The sequence below is a fragment of the Glycine soja genome, chromosome 19 (genome assembly GCF_004193775.1).
Source record: "Glycine soja cultivar W05 chromosome 19, ASM419377v2, whole genome shotgun sequence".
In the NCBI taxonomy this organism is placed as follows: Eukaryota; Viridiplantae; Streptophyta; class Magnoliopsida; order Fabales; family Fabaceae; genus Glycine; species Glycine soja.
Genome location: NC_041020.1, coordinates 20,310,711 through 20,327,090, shown reverse-complemented (window position 1 = coordinate 20,327,090; position 16,380 = coordinate 20,310,711). Strand labels below are relative to the sequence as shown.

Below are 16,380 nucleotides of genomic sequence, written 5' to 3'. Positions count from 1 at the left end.
CATCTAAAACAAAAATATACTTCAACTAAAATAATATTATCTTTGTTATAATTAGCACCCATTATAGTTAGTCATTGCATATATTACATACGTACGAAATTATATTAGTATATATAATTTGAATGAAAAAAATTAGGTTTCTAGCTTGTCACAAATTGGTCTAGATAGTAATTATTTTACGCTTTATATTAAAACAATATCAAAACGGTATGTACTTTGAAAATTCATAATTAAGTAATTTTCTTTAAGAGGAGTGCTAGAAATAAATTATCCATCACACTCTTTTAAATTCATTTTTTTATTGGTTAAAACTTTTTTTAGAATTACAAAATTAACAGAGATTCATTAAATAGGATGTTAGACTATTACATTTTTTAATTTTCAATAAATGATAAACAAAAATAGTGTTCAAAAGACTTTTTTTCAAAGAATTTAAAAGAATGTGTTTTCCAACATTTCATCTTACATTGATGCTGATCTATTTTATTAATAGATTAAATTAATTGTGATCCTTTAACTATTTCACAATTTTTATTTAAGTCCTGAACTTTTTTTAATTGGATTTTGAAGTTAAATTTGTTTTTAATTGAGTTCGTTTATCTAATTATTATTAAAAAAAATTAACCATAAGAACCTAATCAGTCTTTAAATCCGATAGTGTTATTACTATTGGTATGTACTAAGTATTTTCACCTCTCCAAGGGGTACATTCTAAATCTAGCAAGTATAACCAGCTTCTTCGACTGGTATTACAATATCTGTAAATCCACTCTACCAAAGTAAGACTTTTAACCTACAACAATCTTCCTACAAATCCACTCAACCAAAGTAATTTTAGCCTACGACAATCTTCCTACAAATTCAGATAATTGATTGGCTTCTAAGGTGAAGACTGAAAATGTCCCTCCCTTAACCGTGAGGGAGCAAAATGACCGGTACTCCAGTAGTAATAGATTTATAACCGGAAAAAATTATTTATAATAAATAAAAAAACATTTTTTAAATTGAAAATATTATATTATTAATAATTAGAAAAAACAAAATACAGAATAATATATTAATAATAAATAGAAAACATTGAAGATAATAATTATTTCTTTCAATTGAATCGGTGCGTTTGATCGGTGCAAGTAGTTAAAAACTTTCTTATTAACTACCTTTATCCATTCATTCATTGTTTTAGAACAAAGAGTTGCTGGAATTTAATTGCTTCTAATTACTCATCAACTTCTTTTTTTTCCACTGCATTTAATTCATTCAGTTTTTTTTTATCATATTTATTCCGTGGTTTAAAATTAAAATGCTTGAGCTAAAAAACAACTAATTATTTGAAAGAGAAAAAACATGACATTTTAGTTATGTTTGAAAAAAACTAGTTGAAAGTTCGTTTAAAATTAAAAAATTAACTATAATTAAAAATTGAAAATTAACTTATTAAATTATAAGTATTTAATAAAAATAATTATTAAAATAATTTAAAAATATAAAATGACAAAAAATAATAAAATTATGATTTATTTAAAAAAATATATAATAAGAAAATTTGATAAATATATTAAAAATAAAAATAAAAAAGTATATAACAACAACAACAACGCCTTATCCCACTAGGTGGGGTCGGCTACATGGTTCAACTTCCGCCATAATGTTCTATCAAGTACCATACTTCTATCCAAATCATTAAGTTCGAGATCCTTTTTGATAATCTCTCTTATAGTCTTTTTGGGTCTTCCTCTGTCTCGAATTGTTTGCTTTCTCTCCATCTGGTCTACTCTCCTCACTACAGAGTCTACCGGTCTTCTCTCTACATGCCCAAACCACCTAAGTCTATTTTCCATCATCTTCTCTACAATAGGCGCTACTCCAACCCTCTCTCTAATAGCTTCATTTCTAATTTTATCCTGTCGAGTCTTACCACACATCCACCGCAACATCCTCATCTCCGCTACACCTACTTTATTCTCATGTTGACTCTTGACCGCCCAACATTCTGTTCCGTACAAAATCGCCGGTCTTACCGCAGTCCGATAAAACTTTCCCTTTAGCTTGATCGGTACCTTTGCATCACATAACACCCCCGATGCTTTTCTCCATTTCATCCATCCTGCTTGAATGCGATGATTCACATCCCCTTCAATTTCTCCATCATCCTGTATTACAGACCCAAGATATTTAAACCGTGTGACTTGAGGGATAATATGGTCTCCTATTTTCACCTCTGAGTTAGAAACCCTCCTTCTTTTGTTGAACTTACATTCCATATACTCCGATTTGCTTCTGCTTAGGCGAAAGCCATGTGTTTCTAGAGCTCGTCTCCAAGTTTCCAACCTCTCATTCAACTCCTCCCTCGACTCTCCAAGGAGGACTATGTCATCTGCAAAAAGCATGCATCTCGGCGCTATCTCTAGAAGTCAATATTTTTTAAAATATTAAAAAAATACTACCAAATAAACTCAAACAAATTATTTACCAGATAAAAAACTTAAAAACTACTTAAAATTACTCGTCCAATAACGTTTGAAAACATCGCTTTTTTTTTATTGTCTGCAAAGTACTCTTTGAGTTTGAGCAGGGCCTTCACCCACTTTGTCTTATTGTTGCAAATCGTGTGCCCCAAAGCGCAAAAGCATGAGATTTTGGCAAACCCTGAAGATGGTTACCCTTAGAGCCTTAATGCACTTCACCCTGCAGATCCAAAAGAGAGTGAAAAGAACACAGTGGTGAGACCCTCTCAGTCCGTATAATCTTTGGTCTCTCTGTCGCGATTGAGTTCGAGGTGGAGACCATTGTTAGGGTTCGTCACTCCAATATTATCACCATGACTCAATCCTTCGTCAACGACGACAAGTTACCCGTACAAGTCTTCTTCAGCTCCACCCCCGTCTGGGTCGCCGACGCAGAGCTGACCTAATGTAAAACAATTAAAGCATGTGCTTTAAGCCTACTTAAAAAAATATTCGCTATCCGTTTATTATAAAATAAAAAAGATTACATGTTTGACAAAAAATATCACATGTGTTTGGTAAAAAAAGTTTAACATATAATTCTTCTGTTAAAGTAAATTTGTCTTCTTTAAATTTATTTTAAGCTTCCCTCACCGTTTGATCCATCATGCGCCGATGGCAAAATCTTTTTGGCATTTTCTGCTTGTGTTTTGTATTTCTGTTGTCAGTGGAAAAAGGGGAAAAAATGGGATGGTAGCGGCGGTGTAAAAGTCTGGAATGAAATTATTGAAAGAAAATCCCATTGCATTCACCGATGGAGACAAAACCACAGTGGGTAGCGATGTTGCCGCCTCCGATCGCCACCTTGCTAGGATTTTCTCTCGTAAAAGTCTGGAATGAAAATATTGAAACAATTCTAATTTCATTAATTAATATTTTCCTTAATTAAAAATTTGTAACTATTCTAAATTATACATAAATTAAAGGATTAATTAAGTTTTTATTTTCTAAATTTTTTAAAAATTAGATTTTTAATCTCAAAATTTGTGTTTGATCGATTAAGATCTCTTAATTTTTTTCTTTTAAAGTTTTCAATTTCTAAATTTTGTTTAACTGATTAATTAACATATTTAAACTTTAAAAATTTCAATTTTTAATTTTTAAACAAAAGTTTAAATCTATTAGTTTAATTATTTAATCAGTTTTTAAGAATTTTTTTTCAAAATTTATGTTACTCTTAATCAAGGTTATCAATCTTAGAGTTTACACAAACTTGTAAGAGTTTCATAGACTCGACTCGTGGACTCAACTTCAACTTCTAGACTTAAGAGTCTACTTCATATAAAAATAATAATAATATATCTGCAAATAACAAATTAATTAAATATTTCAATAATATAATAAAGCAAAACAGTAAATCATAAAATTCATAATACTTAAATAATTAAGTTTAGTAATAATACATCACTGCTAAATAATAACTTGTAGATGTTATAATAGTAGTAGATCATTCTCATCGATGGTTTGATATTATTATAGAACAAGAGTTTGATATTATTAAAGGTGAAAATTTTGTATTTGAGAATAACACACCAAATGAAAGGTATGTTGAATGCTAATTTGTTATTCGGTGGTAAACTCGAGAGTTTATCGAGTTTAGTTAGAGTTTTTTAGTCAGAAAACAATAAAAAATGACTTACATTTTGATCTAATCCTTTTAACTTGCTAATTTGTTATTCGGTGGTAAACTCGAGAGTTTATCGAGTTTAGTTAGAGTTTACCCAAAGTTTACTCAAGAGTCAAGTTGAAAAATTAGCAAGTTAACTCATAAACTCGTAAGAGTTAGCGAGTTAATTCGAGAGTTTGATAACCATATTTTTAATGAAAAAAAAAATTAAGAGACAATGATCAGTCAAAAAAATAAAAATTTAAGAAATAGAAAACTTAATAAAAAAAAGTTGGAAACCTTTACCAATTAAACAAAATTTTGGGAATTAAAAATTTAATTAATCAGAATAAACTATATTCTTAAATGGAATTAGTAACCGGTAACAGGTAATAAATCTTATCCGTCCAATTGTTTAATAATATATCTTACGGTACTTTTGGTTGCTTCACGGGTGTACCCCCAAAGTGGATACTTCACTTTAGACGCCAACTTAATCAAGTTGCTATTACTTAACATTGGTTAGCTGGAACACGTTGGGACCCCCTTAAGCTTTATTATAATTTCATGGGACTAAGCATATAGGGATATTCCAGCGGAATATTTGCTTTGATCTTCCAAACATTCCTAGCAAGTCGAGGGTATATTATTGAGCATTTACACATTCTCTGCTTAATTGTTATCTCTCTCTCCCCTTTCTTGTGCCTCTGAACTTGTTTTTAATTTCCAGGCTCCTGTCTAAGAGACCAAACCAAATCAGGTACGTTTTCTCTCGCCAAAAGGGATGAGTACGTAAAACCTTGCAAAATATATTTGGACATAACAAAGGTTTATAATATTTTACTATGATGCAAAATATTTTTTTTCTTCCAAATATTTTACTATGATGCAAAATATTTTTTTTCTTTTTCTTCGAGAGTTTTTTTATTAGTAGGAATTAAATACTGTATCAAAGGTTTATAATATTCAAACGTTTAATCAACCGAGTCAAATCTCTTGATCTTCAAGATTTATTCTTATTTGAAAGATGGAATATGAATTAGAAAAGCATTTACTTCAAATGTAAGTTCAGAAAAACAGAAGAATATGAAGTATTTGTTTTTTTCATCTATTTTTCAGCACATATGTAGGTTTAGGAAAACAAGAGAATATGAAGTATTTTAATTCAAATGAAAGAGTCATATTCTTTTATAAACCAATGTGGTCGGCCTTAGTAAGGGTAAGGGTAAATAGGTAGTGTGTACTAGGTTCTAGATTCTAATCTTATTTCAATTTGTACACCTAAAAAATGTTACTCTTTTTTTCACTTTATATATTTTCTTCATTATTTTTAATAGGCCAAATTCAGGCCTAAACACGAGACAAAGTGAAAATAACATTATTTTTTTCTCGTTTGCTTTGCTTAATTATTTTGTGGATTAGGCATTGTTTTTTGTCGTCTCACATAGCCTCAACTTATATGCCTTTAAAAATTATTCTTTTCCGTCTACGATTGAGTTGTTTATAATGTTCATGTCAATTTCAACTAATCAAGCTAAGTTATGACTTCATTGTTCGACAATTTTAGGGGTGTCAATTAGATTGTTGACATAAATTGAGCTAAATAATAGTAGCCGGATAAAATCGACCCATTAATCTATTATATATCGAAAATATATGAAAGAATTTTGCTATGTGCATAACCATTAAAATATATGTAGATTACTTTGCTATTCATAGACAGATTCTTGCTATGCTTGTGTTTTAACTTTTCATTTATTCTCCATGAAAAGTCTTGTTTGTGACCGTTACTTTTTTTTTTCTTGGACATTTTCATAATCCCGATTTGATATCCCAAATCTAAACTTGTTAGACTGGTCCCAGTTTCTTATTTAATAATTACAAGGATTTTTTTTATGGGCCATATATATATATATATATATATATATATATATATATAAAAGAAAGGCATAAAAAATGTCAAAATACAAGAAATAAAACATATCCACCAAGTTACTGAAAGAGAGAGAGACGATGAAAATACTTCAATTTTTTCCCTCCAAATAACCCATCCCTCCAAAACTACAGCACCTAAACAAACTAAAAAGCCATTAACCCCTCCACAAGGCCTACCACATAGATTCTACACAACCGCACAAAAAAGGATTACACCTAATAAATTTTTTGTTTAATCACTGGAACCTATGATTTTTGAATTATTTCTGACTCTAATAGATAAATTATGTTAAAAAATAATTAAGATTGATATATATAATAATAAAATTTTTAATGTATATTTAATACGCATAAATTTATATAATAAATTTTGTAACAATTAATTTTGATCTAATAATATTATTTTTTTACATATATAATTTTTTATGTAAATTTATATTTAAAATTTATATATATAAAAAAATATTATTAAATCAAAATTAATTATTTAAAAAATTAATTATGTAAATTTATATGTGTACTAAATATATATTAAAATTTTTAGTGATATATATATATATATATATATATATATTAATATTAATTATTTTTTAATATAATTGACATATTAACTTAATTGACCTGAGTGTATTTTAATAATGTGAAAATTACATATTTAAGACTTAGATGAGTAATTAATTTCATTTCAGAAAATATATTTTTAATATAATATGCACGTACGGATTATTAATCAATTTAGGTAATATGTATAGATATTTTTTATTTTTTTTCTTTTATTATTGGATATATTAAAAAAAATGTTGAGTGCTGAAAGAAAAATCCTTGGATACCTTGTTTGAATTTAGATCCAAAATGGGACTTATTCCATGTCATCACATTCAAACATCTTTTGTGGTCCTCTTCCCGAGGCACTCTAATATCACCAATCACATGTGTGCCTACACACCTGACACAAAAAGCCTCTTTCTTGCTGGTTGTCTCATCCCCTCCAACACGCAAACCCTTTTGCAATCATACATACAACCTTTGGTTATTGACTAGTGGATCAAACATCGAAATCGAATCCAATTTCGGTGAGAGTGGCCGAAGCTGAGTTTCCTTACTACCCCCATCGCCAACGGTCCCCCAAGCCGAGATTCCCGGCCACGAAATAACTACGAGGATAACTTGTAAGACTTTGTCCCAATAGTAGCTGTTAGAATCCATGGATCAGAGAATCTAAAAGAGGGAACTATATAATCTGAAAATGAATTTTACTCAAATAAAAAAATCAATTTACATGAATACATTACTGCTTATATATTCAATCCAAATCATGGTTTTAAAAATCAAATTATTCGAGACACTCGATCATTGGTTGGACCACATGAACTGGTATAATCAACATAAAAATCAAAATAAATGTATATGTGTTAGTTTGTGCATGTAATTGTTAAATAAGTTGCCTGGTGGTTGATACTCCTAAAATAACCTTGAGGAGATGCAAGTTCAAACCTTTAAAAGGGCCGTTTTTTTGTTGTATTTTCCTAAAAGCAAATGTTTTCAATTTCAAATTCAACCTTTGCACATACAACAACTTAAAAGCACCTGGGGAGCGTGCATGGTCAGCAAAGGACTACCCTAGACCACTTGGTGCTACGACCGGTTCGACCGACCAGAATGACCTGATTTTTCAAACACTGATCCTAATAACATTATTGTATGACTTTTGTTTAATGGTTAAGCTTGTGTATTGTTGAAAGACACTATTAGATATATACTTAAACAAAAGCAAATACAATTAACCACCGAGCATAAGCCACCATTATGAAACCTGGCTTGCTAGGAAAACAAAAGGGTGCAAATATTTTTAACAATTTTGAAATGGAAAAGAGGTTTGCAAGGAGGCCCGAGAATTAGAAAATCCTGTAATTCGTTTAAATCATCTGTTGATATAGACAAGCATGCGGGAATCATGTTAAACGTTTTTACTGTGATTTGGTTTTGATAGTTTTATTTCTAAATACTTATCAAACATGTACCAAAAATGTGGTATGGAGCATTACTAGAGTTGCATTCTGATCGCATATATTACATTACAGTGTACATAAAGAAAAGAGGCCCATCCATCCTCTCTTCTGTCCCCCTTTATTGGCTATACGGAGCACTTGGAATTCATCTTGTCAATGAAGGGATATTTTAGTGTCAAGCCTCAAGTAGCACAAGTCAAGGATTCTCTCATGTGCTTTCTGGCTGCTTGAGAGAAATCCCAAATTTCCAGCTGAGAAAACGAAGTCAACATCGTGGCATGCATGAGACTCGGTTTGCTGTAATCTTTATCACTTTGAGTTTGAGGGTTTATCAAATTACACAATACACATCTGAAACGAATAGGAGTTAAAGATTCCAGCCTCGACAAATCTTTATAAGGAAAGTAATCAATCAATTATTATAATGCAGAAAAGAAAATAATCATAGTTACCTACCTATTAACAAAAGGAGTTATTGACTTTCAATATATGAGGGGGAAACTCCAACTTGAGTTGGTTTTAAGCTTCTCAGAAGCTTTCTTCCATATTCAAATGCTAAAACAAGGAGACCAAAGAAGTATAATAGGCAGAGATGCAGTTTTTCTAACATGCAGCCGTTAAGGGAGACATTTCTTCCGGCCTGAATGTTTGTTATGATCAACACCCTTTTCTCGTTCCACCCTGCACAAGATCAGTATATAGTAGATCTTATTAGAAAAATTGTGCACCTAATAACTGTCTCGAGTGACACATCTTCTAATCTCCAATATCATCGTAATTGCAACCTCAGTCCCATAAGTCTAGATTCATAAGAATATATTGTTACCGAACCAGCATAAAAAACAGTGAGGAAATTGAAATTTTATTGAATGCATAACAGGGAAAATCTCCCTATGAAAATGATACATTGCTCCAAAGGTTTGAGAGGTCTGGGGTCCACTCCCCACAATTTTCTAATTCTTCAAAGTCCCCTCATATAGGTAGTTAGTGATTACAGCCTATAACAGAAAACTCCTAACTGGGTCCAACCAACTGCAGCCCATTCCAACCCCTTCTAATATACACTTACTTAATCATTGGCCTGCAATGCAGTTACAATTAATAGATGTATTATATTTCAAAAAAGGAAGCATATGATAGCAGACCATGCGTTTCCTCATTGGGAGCCAGTGACAGACCTGGATATGTTGGGTAGTGGCTTAGTGGGGAAAACCTTTTTGTCAACCTGCCCTGTAACTTTTTTGGTATTTTCGAGTAGTGATATCTCTTGCAGTTTTTTCAGGGAAAGCAATGTTAATTTGACCATCATTTTTGTTTCGCTGTGTATCAGAGCTAGTTCATCTCTTAGGAATTCACCAGTAAATCCATCTAGGACTGATTATGCACTGATGAAACATGTCCCTGTGCTTTGTGAAGACTTGAGGCTGTTGGGTGATAGATAAGTAATCAAACCATGTATGGAACCAATTATCAGTTAACACTTTTGAATGAAATTGGGTTTTGCTAGTTGCTACTGAGAAGGGAGGAGTAGGGTGAACTCCAAAAGAGAGGAATTGGCTGTGGTTAGTATAAATTAGAATTTACCCAGGGAACCTTGTTTTGGGGCAAACCTTCTTAGGCTCGGGTCAAAAATGGAAAATCATGTATGGTAGTAGTAAATTTGAGAGGGGACACTGCCCTAACCCACCAACGTGGGTCTGTCTCTGCTTTGGAGCTTAGACATTATTACCACACATTGGCAACCCACCAAGCTACAGAAAACAGTCATGGCATGAGTAGTGTGAGCTCATGCTGAATTGCCAGGTGCAAGAAAATCTATAACATTAAATGTGGAATACTTACAAGACTCTTTCTTTGGCAAATTAGTCCAATCATGTGGGCTCATATTCACTTCTGATGCCTTGATCAAGTCAAATAGTGCTTGATTAACCTGAATTTATGCAAAGCTTTAGTCCATTACCAGTGGTGCATCCTGTGAAGCAAAGTACAGCATGCAAATTGCCCGTGTGCTTTTAACTCAAATTATCAAGCATATATTACATATATGCAAATTATACCTCTTCAGGCCGCTCATGACTTACTAAATGACCTCCGTGAAGATCTACCATTCTAGCCACTGGATGAAGCCTTTCAGCAAGTCTTTTTGCATAATATATCTGAGCAATTATATCATGCCTGAACGTGAAGGAAATGTCTCAATATCCAGGTAAAACTATAAAATGCATAATTTGAGTCTCTGTACAGTGTTTTCAATTTCATGCATAATTTTCTTTCTGTGCCTGAATGACATGTGCATGTGTGCCTCGGGGTCAAGTTCCATTTATATTTTGAAAGTGACATTCCTATGAAGCAGCATTACGTAAATGTTTCCTGACACAGTACAAACCTGCCATGGATGACTGAAACAAGAAAACCTGCAGATTTGATCACCTCAATCTCTGTTTCAGTCATTTTATGTGTCCAACATGCATTGAGTTGACCATCGAAACCATAGTTAGATTGCATCCCAGTTGTTGATATACCTTTAACATATTGCTGAAAGAGACCGTGGCGGTGAATTAGTAAAATAAAGAAAAGGATTCCAAATACTTATGAAGAACAACATGATGACTAGGTATACGGTGTGTGGGGGAGCGGGAGCGGAGTTGTGAGAGAAATGAAAGAGAAGGGAAGGGAAGTAACTAAAGGGTGGCTTTCTTACCCCTTATTAGGATGTTCAAAATAAGCATGGTAAAGGAAACAAAGGGTTAACTAATACTCCCTTAGTTCTTACATATTATAAGACCAATTACACATATTATAAGACCAATTATCTAATTTATCAAGATTAAGATTAAGAAAAGTGGTTAATTTTTTTATTTTTCATGTGAACCAAGATATCTCCCAACCGAAAGTCAAAGATTAATCCCCCAAGGTTCTGAAATTCATTTAAGTTGATCTCTCCCAACAATATTTTTTCATACCTGAATCAGGGATTAAACCCGTAACCACGCCCTTAAAGGACAAGGTTATCTAGTATCTACCAATCATGCTATACTATGTTAGTTGAGAAAGTAACCGGTTAGTTGATAACAATAATTTTATCTTAAATTTATAATTTTTTTTTTTTAAATTATCCTTATCATTATGGTTTTAAACTGTGGCGGTTGCAGGCAATGCGACTGCTGCAATGCAGATTGCGACGTGAAATTATTATATGTTTTCACTAAAGAAAAATGAATTTTACAATTATTCTAATTATTGACATATCTTTTATTTATAGCATAACATAATATTTCATTCATTTTAAGATTTTGTATCTTCTAACGTCCCATATAGCCAAACACATTCGATCATTGTCTCTTAGAAATTCAAAATAGAAGATTGGAATCTAAATTTAATTTAATTTTGACAAAAAAAAAAGTAGAATAAAACGGTGTTAAAGCTCCGTTGAGGACTTGAGGTATTACACGTGATTGAAAATCACATTGCAATTGCAGTAGGATGCGGTTGCATACACTAGCGAAACAAAAATATTGCCAACATTATATATTGGGTCTTATAAAAATGACCATCATTTTAAAATGATTTATTATTTTTAGAATGTGAGTTTGGGTTTAACTCAATCCCAAAAGTTAGCTCATAGAGTGAGAATAACCTCATACTTATATATTTTATCTTGATACTTTCTCTAACTAATGTAGGACTTAAATTTTTTCTAATACATGACTTCATGTTCAACATTTTTGGACTTAGTGCATGAATAAAATGGTGGATGATCCTTTTTTTTAATAGATTTAGGATAAATTCTAATATTATCTTAGAACGTGAATTTGAGCCTAAAAAAAAGAGAAATAAATAAAACTAGATTTCAACTAAGTGATGCAAATGAGTTGAGAGTTAATTGTCCATGTATTCCTTAAAAGAATAGAATACCGTGTATGGGGTTAGGGAACAATGCACTTATCTTGAAACTATCAGTGGGTAAAACGTATTAACTGGATTTTAGCTGACTTATATGATACTAATGGCATATATTGAACTCGAGCCAATATTTATAGATTGAATAGTTAAAGAATTCTAAATGATATTTATTTAATTCGAGTCAATTTACCATACAGATGTAGATTGGTTATTGATATGGATATCAATAGGTTCGAAATTATTAATTTCTTCTCCAAAATTCCCCAAATTGAGAAAAATCAGAAAGGTGAACTCCAGAGGATTATGAATATTTAACTGAACATCCCTCATTAGTCATTTTCCTTTCCTTCTACAAGAAATCTCCCAAAATCCTCCCTAGCCTTATACTCAATCCAAGAGTATACCCTTAAATTACACACTGCAAAAATAATCATTGGACCTGTGTAGTCCTACTTTTAACCTTAGAAATTTCAGTGAAGCATGGCAAACATTAAATGACAGGTTTTGAAATGTAAAATTTGATAGCAGTATATGCATTTATACTCTTGGTGGAATATGCTTTTAGATTATTTAATTACAGGAATGTGCAACCACCTGTGTAATTTTAACTTGTCTTTATAAATGCATCTGGTATATTGCTGTTTAACTATAGAAACAAAACACAGCTACAGCACAAAGTAATAAACTCAAAGCGGACTTAGCAACATCTACTTAATTAAGATAAGCTTATTTAGTATACTGTACCTGATATAAGATGGCTCTCCTCTTATCTGTTCCAACATATTCTTCAAGATATTCCTGCATGCCATATATAAAACTTATCTTTAAGATTCATCCCAAGGACAAAATGAACATAAATTTCTGGGCTATCAGTAACTGTAGATCACAATTTTTACAAGACAAGAAATAGACAACCTTCAGCTCAATGTTAATATTCATGATAAGAGCCAGGCGCTTGATATGATTATAATATATACCGAGTTATTCAATTTTTTAAATCAACACATACTTTTGTTATAGTTGTGGCTCAATGCACTATGTGGAAACAAAGGAATGAAAAAGTTGGGGGGGAGAGGTTAGGAAGACAACTTTTTATTAATGAACAAAAGCAAGAAAAATTTCTTCTTACTTGAGAGTAATGGGTGTCCAAGTCAACAGCAGCCCTTTGTTCAGGTGTCTTCGCTTTCAAGAAACGGTAAGCAACGGAGATTGTTTTTTGGTCCAACTGCAAAAAAATAAAAATGAGTAAGCCACCCTTTTGAGGTACTGTGTCCAAGTTCATGGTGCCTAAAACTTGAAACCAGTGTAAACAAGGATCAGACATTATATATGTCTGATCCATACATTTCTGTTTTCTTATACATTAAGCATGTGAAAAATTATAAGATTCATAGCAATATTTTGATGGCAAATATCAAATAGATGCATCCTAAGTTTGAGATACCATTTCCTTTTCTTATTGCTACGGTATGTTTTCTTTTCTTTTCTTTTTTTTCCTTTGTACCAGTGTCAACCACATGAAAATTTATTATAGTTCAACTTTTTTCTTCCAATTGTTAAAGATCACAAGAGATAGACAGTAGATATTTAAGATACAATCAGCAATGGGTGCAAGCAGAGATTCAGGATGTTTCCCAACCAACCACCTTAGTTTTCTGATACTGCAGTTCAATGTTCTCTGAAATTCATAGTCATCTCTGAAAACAGTAAAAGAAAGTTCCTTCCGCCACTAATGGGAGGTTTCGCAAAAGATGATAAGAACAATACAATACCTTTGGAAAACATTGAAAACCTCCACCCGTCACATTGAGCAATGCCAAGGAAAGGACTCTATCAGGAACCATTGCTGCTACTTTACAAGCTATCATAGCTCCTGTTTTTGCGGTGAAAGTTAGTTAAATTAAATGGTTTAATTACTCATTTATTCCCTCGTGTCTATAGTTTACCTTTTTAGTTTTTATAGTTTTAAAGTGATTTTTTTAATCCCTATAACTTATATTTTAATTCCCTTTTTAGTTCATATAGTTTGAAAGTGATTTTTTTAATCCTTATAATTTACATTATAATTTCCTTTTAATTCTTATATTTTGAAAATATTCTTTTTAATCCTATACTTTATATTTTAATTCTCTTTTAGTCTTTATTATCAATTATAATTAACTAAAAAATATTAGCAAATAATTCATAACTAATTTATTGCAAGATAATTTGTAATAAAAAAATAATTGATAATTTATAACTAATTTGTAGCTAATTATTTTTATATATTTTTTGTACACATTGACTAAAAGATAATTAAAATACAAATTATAAAGACTAAAAAGATTAATTTTAAACTATAGGAAGTAAAAGAGAATTAAAATACAATCTATAAGAAATAAAAATACTACTTTTAAATTATAGGGACTAAAAAAGAATTAAAATGTAAATTATAGAGATTAAAAAACTCACTTTTAAACTATATATACTAACAAATATGAATAATGAAACTATAGGAAACAAATAAGTAATTTAACGAAACTAAATTAAACAATCCTACCCTAAGACCATTTTTGAATAAACTTCTCTATAAACACTTATAAGAGAAGAACATAATATAAACTTTTTGATAAAAAAAGAAATAATAAGAAGATAAAAAGAAAATAATAAGAAGGTAAAATAAAAGGTTATGTTTGGATAAACTTTTCTATAAGCACTTAATAAGAAGGTAAAATAAATTAAGCTTTTTTGTGAATTAGAATCAAATAGTGATGGAAATATGTTTGATTGAATTTCTTATTTCATTTTCAATGAAAATATTTTCCCAAACGAATAAAAAATTGGAAACAATAAAATCTCGTTTTCAATATTTTCAATTGAAATCAGGAATCTCATTTTGGATAAAATGAAAGCGCAGTGAAGGAATGTAATTTTAAACAAATCTAAAAATATATTTTCTTTTAAAAACGTATTTTTAATGTTTTTATTTCTTAAAAACAGAAAACAAGAAGTCAATTCTAATCTTGAAAACAATTTTCAGACAACAAAAACAGGACATGAAAACAGAAAATGAAAATAGAAATCAAATTCATCCTAAACCTCTTTTGAATTATAAAGAAATTCCATTAATTTTACTTTCTTATTTATTTCCCTTCAGGTCCTTAAATCGAGAGGTTTATGCAAATAGGATCTAAACATGTAAGGTGTTCAATGACAAACTCGGAACTCACCCATCGAGTGCCCAAAAACATGGGCTTTTTTCCAACCTAGATGATCTAACAAAGCAATTGCATCCTTTGCCATGATCTTGGTTCTGCACCCAACAACAACCAAAACCGTGCGTTAAAACTTACCAATAAAATTTCAATTTCCAAAAGACGCGAAGCAGAATAATATCTCAAAACGCAGCGTCGCTTGAAGAAAGCAACTCACGAGTATTCAGATTTTGAGACGGCCACGGAGCTGCGACCCACGCCGCGATTGTCAAACGCGCATACATGGATGCCACCATTTACTTCTTCTCCGCTCCAAACGACGCGGACGTCGTCGTCGTCGTCGTCGTTGGAGACGGTGGTTCCCGTCAAGCCTTTGATTTGTGGGCCCCACGCTTCGTGTGTCGCGGCCAATCCTGACCGTTGGTTCAATCTCCACAAAATCAGCAAAACTTTTTTGCAGCTAAAAGGAATAAATAAATAAATAAATTCATAAAATAAAATAAAAAGTAAAAATGAAGGACCTATGATGAGAAGCACTTTCGTTGGACCGCCACCGTAAGTTCTGTAGAATATCTTGATGTCATTATTGAGGGGCGCATCGGCGACGGGGGAAGATGGCTGCGTTCCGACGTAGCAAAACGGCATTGTTGCGAAATAGAGAGAGGGAGAATATGATGTTTTATTGGGGGGGTTGTTATAGCAGTTTGGGACCACGTGGCGGATAAGAAGCGGTTGATGCCACGTCTAACGGTCTGTTGTCTCGACTCGACGCGAACGGAGACGGTGTCAAAGTCAACATGCCAACTCCAAAATTGAGATCAGAAGCACGTTTTTTTTAAAAAAAAAAAAAAAAATTTTCCTGCGAAACGTGCTTCTTTTCTTTTAAGAATAAGAACAATATCTAAAAGATGACGAGTTCTGAGGTGCTAAGAGTTTATGGGTCTTGCAGCACCGGCACAAAAGTTATTTTTAGGTGTCAGATGTGTTAGTTGGATTATTGACGGTGCAGATTAGGTTGGGAGGAGAATGGGTAGTTGTATGTATTTTTGTGGGGCCATACAAATTAAAAAATCCCCTCATTTTCACGTGTCTAGTTTAATATATATATATATATATTAAAAAAAAGTGTAGAAGGCATTTCCATTCATACAATTTTTAGCAGTACACATCTGAACCTCAGTTCTTCACCGCCGAGACGGTGGCCTCTTCTTCGACGTTTCAATTGTTCC

The 16,380-nt window shown here is 31.8% G+C and overlaps 1 protein-coding gene across 3 annotated transcripts; it reads right to left on the bottom strand.

The window, feature by feature from the left end:
- Positions 1-7,989: 7,989 nt before the first annotated feature.
- LOC114400246 (putative aminoacrylate hydrolase RutD) lies at positions 7,990-16,062 on the bottom strand. Of its 3 annotated transcripts, none has more exons than XM_028362594.1 (11): positions 15,673-16,057; positions 15,369-15,564; positions 15,167-15,249; positions 13,730-13,830; positions 13,087-13,182; positions 12,702-12,755; positions 10,441-10,589; positions 10,112-10,229; positions 9,897-9,984; positions 8,511-8,735; positions 7,990-8,405 (listed from the first exon to the last, which is right to left on the bottom strand). In XM_028362594.1, the coding sequence occupies exons 1-10, from the start codon at positions 15,794-15,796 to the stop codon at positions 8,527-8,529; spliced, it is 1,218 nt and encodes a 405-aa protein (XP_028218395.1). In that variant the 5' UTR covers positions 15,797-16,057; the 3' UTR covers positions 7,990-8,405; positions 8,511-8,526. The 3 variants fall into 3 exon arrangements, 2 of the variants coding, with proteins under 2 accessions (XP_028218395.1, XP_028218398.1); XR_003663915.1 differs by lacking the exons at positions 7,990-8,405; positions 8,511-8,735 and adding exons at positions 8,899-9,135; positions 9,233-9,805 and having other exon boundaries at positions 15,673-16,062; XM_028362597.1 differs by lacking the exons at positions 7,990-8,405; positions 8,511-8,735 and adding an exon at positions 8,899-9,805 and having other exon boundaries at positions 15,673-16,062.
- Between the last annotated feature and the right edge of the window lie 318 nt (positions 16,063-16,380).

What these genes read in the sequence shown, in the direction of transcription:
- LOC114400246 (XM_028362594.1), bottom strand. Translation starts at nt 15,796, where the DNA reads ATGCCGTTTTGCTACGTCGGAACGCAGCCATCTTCCCCCGTCGCCGAT. An exon ending in GTTTCAGTCATCCATGGCAG is followed by an intron (nt 10,230 to 10,440) that starts GTTTGTACTGTG and finishes CTTCACGTTCAG; the next exon opens with GCATGATATAATTGCTCAGA. An exon ending in GTCATGAGCGGCCTGAAGAG is followed by an intron (nt 9,985 to 10,111) that starts GTATAATTTGCA and finishes GCATAAATTCAG; the next exon opens with GTTAATCAAGCACTATTTGA.